The 10688-nt window shown below is 35.9% G+C and overlaps 1 protein-coding gene across 2 annotated transcripts; it reads left to right on the top strand.

Annotated features, from left to right (window-relative positions):
- The first annotated feature begins 2964 nt into the window (after positions 1–2964).
- On the top strand, positions 2965–8821 carry LOC126752475 (glucosamine-6-phosphate isomerase). 2 transcript variants are annotated; one of them, XM_050463291.1, is made up of 6 exons: positions 2965–3216; positions 5312–5418; positions 6149–6276; positions 6362–6903; positions 7363–7467; positions 8624–8821. In XM_050463291.1, the coding sequence occupies exons 2-5, from the start codon at positions 5321–5323 to the stop codon at positions 7423–7425; spliced, it is 831 nt and encodes a 276-aa protein (XP_050319248.1). In that variant the 5' UTR covers positions 2965–3216; positions 5312–5320; the 3' UTR covers positions 7426–7467; positions 8624–8821. The 2 variants fall into 2 exon arrangements, with proteins under 2 accessions (XP_050319248.1, XP_050319249.1); XM_050463292.1 differs by lacking the exon at positions 7363–7467 and having other exon boundaries at positions 2966–3216.
- The last annotated feature ends 1867 nt before the right edge of the window (positions 8822–10688 follow it).

The raw sequence follows: 10688 nt of genomic DNA, 5'->3' as shown, positions 1-10688 counted from the left end.
ATAACGGTTTACATTATTACGTCTATGTTTTAGAATTAAACAAAGTAATTTAATTTAATTATATTCAATTTAAATATTATAATTGACTTTATGGCCATTCAATAATTTTATAATATGCAAAATGCGTTCCGACTTGTATTTGCAAAGGATAAATTTATACAAATTTTTTTACAACAATTAAAATTTCTGTTTCTCCCTGTGTTCGTATAAAAATAAAAATATAAAAATGTCAATCAATATTTTAATAAAAGAAAATATAAAAAAACATGTGTTTTCATTTATTGGTTCGGAGTATAACAAGTTTGTGCGTTTAGGCGTCGCTAATTTTGGTCATCTAAACGGAGGCTGAGGAAGCGCTGATTTATAAAGGTAAGTCTCAATCCAAAAAAGCTACACAACATTGTTTAGGATATGTTTATGCTGTTACAGCAACAAGGTGCTTGGATTTGCACATGCAATGCATGCGCAGAGTCAATTGACGGAATTAGAAAGTACTGTTGTTTTAGTATGACCGTAAATCATTCCCTAAATACTGTGTTGGGTATTTATCATAGCTTTCATTACTTGATTTTACAATTTTGCTGCTGTTGTTGTTGTAGCGGCACAATTCTGTGGAGCTGACAGTCCTGCCGTGGGAACGATTGAATTTACAATCACTGATAACGCTCAAGTTTAGACGGAAATTTCACAATTGAAAGTAAATTTATGGAACCAGAGCTACTAGCTTCCTTATCTTTCGTGCGTTTTATATCTGAAAAATGTGTTAAGCTCATAATCTGAAGTAGTCGCTGATTAAATTTTTTCGATGAAAAATGCGTCCCCAAGATAGTCAACGTTCAACATTACCACGGACTTTTGTTTGTTTTAGGACTGCTTTCTCGACAGCTTTCTATAAATTTATCGGAAAATTTTTAACGCTACTACAACAACAACAATATTATGGTATTGTGAGGAATTACACTTTAGAGATAAAAGAACGACCGCAATATATGTACATATTTAGGTCTTTTATCGCCTATCAGCTGGTTGAAGAACAATTCGCTAATAACACAAAGAGGGTAGCCTTTGTTTCTCACATGTTAGACTCTGTTTACCACAAGCAGGACCCCTATATCCATATATGATAGTATTTATAAAGTTTGGAGCTCATATTAGGGATATCGAGCTCTTCGTGGAAATATTATTAGAAGAACCATTGTAAACCGGTAAAAATATCGGAACAAAACATGATACTGATATATCAGTTGCACCGGCAAAAACAGGAGAAGATGCTTGACTATATATGCAAGTGTGGGTATTTAAAAAATAATTACTTCTACAGTCTTTGATCTGAGAGAGACAAGGAAAAAATCCTAACCAAAAAATGTATTCCTGTCTAACGGTGACAAAGTCAAAGCTTTCTTTTTTCTTTCGCCAAGATACTCTACGGCTCCTTCAACTTCTGATCCGTGGCTCAGATTCAACGGATTACGCTAAGAATTAGTCCCTCAACCATCAGGGTGTCACTCAAAAACTGCTAACTGGAAAAATATTTCACTCAAATGAGGAGACTAAGTTCAAAAGACACGTCTATTTTGAATGTCTCAAAGTTTCACTTTAACGAAACGTTGAAGGAGCAATATATCCTCTTATGGTTAGACCAAAGATTAGACTATGTTATATACCTTGCCTCAATCGATTCCTTCATCCACCTCAAATTATGACCATAAAAAAGTTAAAGAATCTTTTCCTGGGTACTCGTACCAAAAGACTTGCATCTTTGGCAACAACGGCGCCGAGTAGAGATCACAAAAGAGATGCTTGACAACATACCTGAAGCCCCTACACTCAACAGATGCATCATTATTTGTAACGAGACGTGCGCTTATGAATATATCGTCGAAACTATCCAACAGTCTAGCAAAAGAGGCTCTAAAAAATGAACCAAAACCGAAAAACGAAAAAATTCGCTGAAGACCCTGAGCGTCATACTAGTCGAGCCTTATAACAAGCGCATGAAAAATTGGATCAATCAATGACTAGCTGGTATTAGCTCAAAAGAATCCTCTTTTGAAGCCGACAATAGAGATTTGTAATAAGGGGTTACATAGGTTTACGGCTTTCAAAAAATCGAATTATTGTCTTATTAAATTCTACAACACTTTCAGAATATTGTCCTAAATTTTCAAGTTGATCCGAGGAACAGTTTCGTAGATACTAAACTAAAAGACGTATTTTTTACTTTAGATGATAATGTAAGGAGTTATCCAGCCAACGCGGGCGCAACTTTTTTCCGAGGGGTCACCGGAAATGGCTTCGCAATTTTTTAGTTTAAAATATTTTTTCCGAAAATTTCAGATTTTCTTTGTTAAGAGGGTATGTTTGTAACAACATAAAATTCTAATAAAATATTTAAATTTTTATATGAGAAAAAAAATTTTGAAAAAAGGCTGTTTTTTACCCGAGGAAACCCACGAGGGCCATCCCAGTCAGTCTTATAACAAGTGTATGTAAAATTTAATTAATCAATGACTAGCTTGGTAAGCCTATTTTGAAGCCGACAATAGAGATTTACATACATTAAAAAGCGATCCGCATTTAATTTGATCAGATGATCAGACAATATAAACTATTTTGAATTTTTTATTTATTAGATTTGTTGCACGAATCCTCATCTGTTGAAGAAAGTTAAAGCGAAAATGATATCGAAATACTATGTGCCTTATTTGTGACAAAATAGAGACCATGAAATTTCTTACTGAGTTCGATCAAACTTTTTATTATTTTTCGTTATTAATACATATTATTAATAATTTATGGATACGATCACCCTAGTGGTACCTTCACATATACATACAAATGTATATAGGAGAAAATATAATTTACTTGCCGGTTGCTTTGCGGTGGCATATTTATATATAGATATGTATGTATGTAAGCTCATTGCATTCGGTAAGTTTGTTAAGCTTCGACGCCAATCGGCTCTTAGAGTATAATTTGTGTTCGCACTGAGCACAACAGTAGTAAAGAGTGCGGTTGTTAAAATTTTAGAACAAACAAAAACAATAAACTTGTTTTGCAACTCAAAAAAAAAAAAGAAAATAGCTAAGCTAGTTGCGAAAATTTAGTTTGAAATTTTCACGAAAACAAACCAAAAGTGTTCATTTCGAAGAAACGTAACCTGCCATAGACATACATAAATACCATATACTGCCGTGTATTTAGAATCTATAAAAAGTACGAAGTGCCAACAACAATAATAAATACATGTACATAAATACATACATATGTATGTATGTATATTAAATGTTTAAGCCGAAAAATGGTGAAACAGTCTGGAATCGTCAAAAAAAATTTTATCTTCACATTACGTTTATATGTACATACATATGTACATACATATGTATAGCATGTATTTATACATGCATGTAAATGCGACGTCCAGTTGTCATCACCAGCTGGTGTTTTTTACTTGTGAGTTGTCTGTGACATTCTACAACGAAAAAGGTCAATTACCTTGACGCTCTTGACTTGCAAAGTCCATATAACAAACATACATACTTTCATATGCATACATATGTATGTATATATGCATGTGTGTATGTGCGCACGCACATAAATTTATAAATTTATTCAAGTACTTAAATTATTATCGTGTATCAATGAGGGCAATATTGATAACAGTGAAAAAACTCGTGTATTTTGTATTTAACTCCTTTTTGATTAAAATTTATTAATACCACAGCATCGGCTATGGGTGTTGAATTAATCACAAAGCAATATATGTACATACATACATACCTAAATACATACACATGTATGTAATATTTTTTGTTTACACGCGAGAAACTGCAAATATGCATTTATATACATGAAAATATATACATATGTACATATACATATGTATATACTATTTTAATATATATGTAAGTATGTACATGCAAGTATCTCTGAGCTTATCATTTGCCGAACCACCGAACCGACCGCCAACCACTTGTAGCTGGCGGTTTTGGCTCTCGGCTTTCTGCATATGAGAATTTGCTTTGCATTCTGCCAATGTTGTAGAGTGAAAGATTAAAATCAAAGCTGCCATATCAATCAACAAATAAACATTTATTAAAAAATAATGAATTTTCGGTAAATTAAAGCCTATTTTTCACTAAAGAATTTTCAAATTCAAAACTTCGCTGGCAACGAGGCTATAATACGTTTTATGAGTAAAGTTCTTAAAGCATAAAAGGATATTAAAAGATCTTTATGTGAATTTTGATCAGTCAGTTTTTATGACAGTTTTATGCCATAGCGCTCGGATCTAAATAATATGTTCGGAGATTGTAGCGTTGCCTTGGATAATAGATCATGAATGTAAAGTTTTCCTTACAATTTGATCGTCTAGTTTATATGGCAGCTATATCCTATAGTTGTCCAATATCAGCATTTCCAACAAATAAGCAGCCCCTTTGGGAGAAAAGGATATGTGCACAATTTCAGATCGAGATCTCAAAAACTGAGTGATTTATTCTCTACCATGAAATAAGACCATAATCCGTACCCGTTCCTAAGACAGTCGAGATATAGTAAAAAAAACGGACCCCGATTTTTTTCCTGCCAAAGATAAGCTTCGCTCAACTTATGGTCAACATGATCGGCCTATCGAGCGTACTATTCGCAACAAGTTGCGCCACGATAACTGACCATTTGATACCTCAAACTGAAGTTCGTGATCTCGTCGACATTTGGTTTCAACAAGACGGCACTACTTCAGTGAGCAGATAGTTTAATGTTTAGGTCGACCGTTTGACCAACAAGATCGTGCGATATCACAATGTTAGACTTTTTCCTGTTAGAAGTCTAAAGTCTATGCGGACAATACCGCTTCGATTCAGACCTTGGAGCAAAACATCACGCTTGTCATTCGCCAGTTACCAGTCGAAATGCTCGAACGAGTCATCGAAAATTGGACTCAACGAATGGACCATCTGAGACGTAGCCGCGGCCAACATTAGAAAGAGATAATCTTCAAAAAATAAATGTCAAAGAATGTTCTTTCGATATAGAAACATATTTATTCGTGTTTATTGTGTGAACTTTTTTGATATCCGCCCACTTTCTACCACGCTTCACACGCTTCAAAATAAACGCAAGTTATTTCATGGCGACTTCTGGTTAGACGCATTTCAATTCTCAAACTAAAAGTTCAAGATATGTATTTTCAGTTTTGGTTTACATAATTTTTGAGAACAGTGTTGCCACAACCTGAAATTAATTATCTATTTCGAAAGCGAAACTATTATTTGATTATAAAATTCATTAAACTTTCTCTTATTTACAGTAACTTAAGATGAAATTGGTGATCTTGGATACTGCCGACTCAGTTGGAGTTTGGGCAGCCAAATATGTGATGAAACGCATTAATGACTTTAAGCCCGGCCCGAACAAGTGAGTATCTTTGCCGAATTATTTAACAAACTTGCCTAGTAGTACTAAAAGAGGAAATTAACAAAGATTAAATGATAGAGAAAAGCAGAGACATGACTTAAGCACCATGTGATATAAGTCAGCTTGGGTAAAGCTCGGTTTAATCGGGTAAGGTCTTAGAAGACTAACATTCTGATCGATTGTATCCAAATTGACCATTACAAACTCGACGATGCAGTATAGACATGAGCGATCACAAGCAAAAACGATTGAAATACTGGATAACCGGAAAGTCGTTCATAAACTACGTCATGCTTAGACAGGATGAGACAGGAAACCTTGCTTTAAATAGAATTGCCTTTAAAGAAAACACTCCCTCAATACTTGTTTTGAGGGTCAAAACAATACCACTATCGAATCATAGGGTCCTTCCGTAATAGCATTTATTATGGATTTACAAGCAGAGGGGGCTGACAATAATTATTTATTGTGTATCTTGGTCGGTCTTGAAGTTATAGCGGACGTATCTTAGTGTCTTGAAACAAAGAGGTCTCAAACTAAAATGAATGAGAAATGCCGTAGATTTTTACGAAACCCAATATTTTTTTACACGTTTGGATATTTAGTCTATATCAATAGACCGAATTCCACTTTAAGTGAACTTCCTTGTGATAAAAAGTTTCAATAAAAAGACTATAGAAGGCTGACAAAAAGGAACTAATAAGTATACGTTTGGTTTCTCAAATTACAGATACTTCGTTTTGGGTCTACCCACCGGAAGCACGCCACTTGGCATGTATAAGAAACTGATTGAATTCCACAAAGCCGGCAAAGTGTCCTTCGAGTTTGTGAAAACGTTCAATATGGACGAATATGTAGGTGAGTAAATGTCAACAACTACATAAATGAGCTTAGATAATTTGACTACTAGAGACTACTACTAATTTTGTTATATTTTTCGTAGGCATACCACGTGATCACCCCGAAAGTTATCACTACTTCATGTGGAACAACTTCTTCAAACACATCAATATCGATCCGAAGAATGCGCACATTTTAGACGGCAATGCCAAGGACTTACTCGCCGAATGCCAACAATTCGAGACAATGATACGGGAGGCGGGTGGTGTAGAGCTCTTCATCGGTGGTATCGGACCGGACGGACATATAGCCTTTAACGAACCTGGCAGTTCGTTGGTCTCACGTACACGTGTGAAAACATTGGCACAGGACACATTAGAGGCAAATGCGCGCTTCTTCGATAATGATATGAGTAAGGTGCCCAAACAGGCGCTAACTGTGGGTGTCGGTACCGTGATGGATTCGAAGGAAGTGATGATATTGATTACGGGTGCGCACAAAGCATTCGCCTTGTACAAGGCAATCGAGGAGGGTGTAAATCATATGTGGACGGTGAGTGCCTTCCAGCAACATCCCAATACGTTGATGCTGTGCGACGAGGATGCCACGCTGGAGTTGAGGGTCAAGACGGTGAAGTATTTTAAGGTAAAATATTGATACGATAATTTTTTGCACATACATTTTTTATGTATATGGTTCGTATGGCTTGGCTGTATTATAGAATGACTCAGCGTTGCTGATCTCAAGTATCTGCCGATCTGGTGTTTAAATTAAGATGTTTAATTTCTATTTGCTTGAAATGGGGAAAACTGGTTTGGTGTTGGTTCACTTTTTTACAAATAATGGTGTCTGGTAAAAAAAATATAACTTCTAAATTATTAAAGGTAGTTAGTGTTGGTTTTTTGAGGCTTGTAAAATGCTTTCTAACATAGCAATCTCTTTTGAGAGCACATTTTTTATCCAAAATACCAAAATACAATAGTGCTCTGTATAGTAATCCAATAGTCGCAAGTTGCCACTAATTTTTAAAGTTATTTGTTCTAGTTGCAAAATATATTAAAATTTTTTTCATATATGTATGTATGTATATTTTCAAAATACCAGGGTATACTACGAGATGTACATGAAAAAATGATTGGCGAGGAAGCTGAGTTAAACGTGCAATGAATTGATCCAGCTAATAACACTCAAGTATTATGGTTCCCATGTGTATGTATTTTCTTTACAATGAACTAATTTTGAGTTACTGGAATTATGAAAGATTTATCAATTGAAAAAAAGAAGTTATGTGCAAGAATTACCCCCAATGTCTCAAAGAAAGGTTCCCTTTTAAGTAGAAACTCAACAGCGAAGTTTACCATGGTATCCATCTCAATATTCTGGTTAGGCTCTTCTATATAAATGGAATATAGTACTTATATCACAAATATTGCCAGAGGTTGTTTAAGATTTTAAACTAGAGCAGAATATTTTCAACGGTACCCCGTTTAGTAAGTGGCTATTGATATTTTCTCAAAATAATTAGTTGAGGTCTCCACAATTTGCTCTTTTTAAACATTTGTTATAAGGCTGAGGAGTTTTAATAATACGAAGAGGTTTAAGAAAATTCATCGAGCTACCTGGCTGTCTCCGGATCGAAAAGCCACCAACCAGATCGAACATGTTGTGACACGGTATTTTGCACAGTATTTTAAACGTGCGTACGCTTCGAGGTCCTAACATCGACTCGGACCACTGTCTTGTTGCAGCCAAGATATGCACCCGCCTTTGTACAGCAAAAAACGCACGTCAACAAACAGAAAAAAGGTGCGATGCCGAACGATTTTCTACTCGACTTGCACTCCTGCTCTCTGAGAGCACTCATCAGAAACTCGGTATAAGGGAAATGTTGAATGCCAGTGAAAGTATATCATCAGGAGATGGTGAACCCGATTCCCCAATTGAAGGATGCAATTGCGTTTTCTGAACCAAACGAGGGTTTTGTTGACGAGCCCATTAAGGCAGAAATGGTTTGAACAAACAAATAGATCCGTCATGAGCTGTCAAAAACACGTCATCACTATTGGTAGACGCTGTATGGTATATGCAGTATGGTTGATATGTTATGGCTATTATCATTTTGATCTAACTTTTAATAAAAAAAAGTCGTATTTTTCGGATGCTAGCAAGTTGGAGACTTTTAATAGGCATTTAGAATTCTGATCAAAACAATTAAAAAACCTTGGGTTTAGTACAATAAACTAAAACCCCATAATATCTCAGCGTTTACGCCATTCTAGATTCATATTAAATAGTTATATAAAAGTGTATATAATAACAAAAAATAAATAAATCTCTATAGCAACTATTTATTTTATTCCTACAGGGTCTAATGGAGCTGCATGGTAAAATGGTGGAAGGGGTGTAGTACTTTCAAAAAGTCTTGATAACATTTTTGATACAATTCCGGAAGAATTTAACTCAGCGAAACATTAGTTAGTATATACAAATTAAATTTGTAATCATATTACAATCATTGTAATAAAAAATATCGAAAATAAAAATAATACATGTGATGAAGAAATTACTTTGAATTATTTGTAACGGGTGAGCCAAGTACAGGTACTTTTTTCAATAGCCTTTTTTTGACGTTAGTCATGTAAAGGTGTCAGACTATTTTTGTTCATACAGCTTTCAAAATACAGCTTTTGAAAGAACTGAACCCACTCGATCTTCCTAAGCGACATCGCTTCGCTCTATGGGTTCTTGAAAAGTTCCAAGATGATCCGACGTTTTCGAGCCAAATTTTGTTCAGCGACGAGGTGCATTTCTGGCTCAATACCATACTGTATGTAAACAAATAAAATTGCCACATTTGAGACGAAGAGCAACCTGAAGAATTGCCGGTAAAATCACCGGTCCATATTTCTTCAAAATGATGCCAGTGAGAACGTAACCGTCAACGGCGACCGTTATTGCGCCATGACAACCGACTATTTGATGCTTTAAATTGAAGCTCTTGATCTCGGCGACATTTGAGCAAACCGAAACCAAGATCGTGTGATATCACACTGTTAGACTTTTTCCTGTCAGGATATGAAAAACCTAAAGTCTATGCGGATAATCTTGCTTCGATTCAGGCCTTGGTGCAAAAAAAAGAGTAATCGAAAATTGGACTCAAGAGATGAACTATCTGAGACGTAGCCGCGCCGCGTTTAGCAAATACTAAATAAAAACTTCAACCTTGTTGCGAAATATGCCCCATGTTTAATAACTTTTTTCTTAGATGAGTCACACATGCATCAATGTGGAATAAACGGCTAGTTCTAACTTGAGGTTCAAAATCTCTGATTAGATCAATCATCGCCGTTCTGGCCCTTAGAACAGAACTCGCCTTCTTCGGAGCAGATTCCGCGAGTGAAGTCCACTCTTTCTTACTCCATAATGCGAACAAGGAGATACACGTTTTTCCTCGGTCGCAAAACAATACAGAAACACTTTTGGATTGTGCCTAAACAGCATAAAACGTAACTGTGATGTGATCTCTTATTTCCATCTTCGGGAAAAGTAAATTCCCCACCTTTAGCGCCGACAACTCATTCCTAATATCTTATAGAGCATATAACCCATGACTCATTCAATTGGTGCTTTGCTCATTAAAGTAATTTTTGGGGTTCCCATTGAAGCAGAATAGTTACGGTACAAGCACTCTCTGAGTTAACTGCGCAACTTTTTTCCAAATAGAGTAGAATCACAGACCGATACGAGGGCTGCTATATATATTCTGGCCTAGGGCAACACTAAGTGTTGCCAGGTGCAATCCGACGTTTCCATTGGAAAGTTTGACATTTTTTAGCATAACATCACTCATAACGTTTTGTCATTTAATCGAATTAAATATTTCCCGGCCAAAAAATGGAATCTTGGAAAATCTGGAAAAAATGGAAAATCTTTGTATGGCTATGAAGCACCATCCTATAGCACTGTGAAAATCCGGTACATCGAATTCAATCGTGGCCGACGCTCGCTCAAAGACGAATTCCGTGAAGGTCGTCCAAAAACAGCCGTTGTGCCAGAAAACATCGATGCCGTACGTGAACTGATAATGCAAGACCGTCATGTAACATACCTTCAGATAGAGGCATGCCTATGCTTTCTCCCACCAGCATACATTCGATATTGCATGAACACCTAGCCGTAAAAAAGGTTTGTTCTCGTTGGATCCCGCACAATTTGACAATCGCTCAAAAAAAGGCTCGTGTGGATTGGTGTAAAGAAATGCTGAAAAAATACGATCGCGGTGCTTCAAAAGACGTTTACAAGATCGTCACAGGTGACGAATCATGGATCTATGGGTATGAGCCCGAAACAAAACAGCAATCGACAAAAAAAATAAAAAAAAATATGTACATTATTAGGCCAAAAATATATATAGCAACCTACGTATTGCT

Source organism: Bactrocera neohumeralis, chromosome 3 (genome assembly GCF_024586455.1).
Source record: "Bactrocera neohumeralis isolate Rockhampton chromosome 3, APGP_CSIRO_Bneo_wtdbg2-racon-allhic-juicebox.fasta_v2, whole genome shotgun sequence".
In the NCBI taxonomy this organism is placed as follows: Eukaryota; Metazoa; Arthropoda; class Insecta; order Diptera; family Tephritidae; genus Bactrocera; species Bactrocera neohumeralis.
This window is presented reverse-complemented; position numbering and strand designations above follow the sequence as displayed.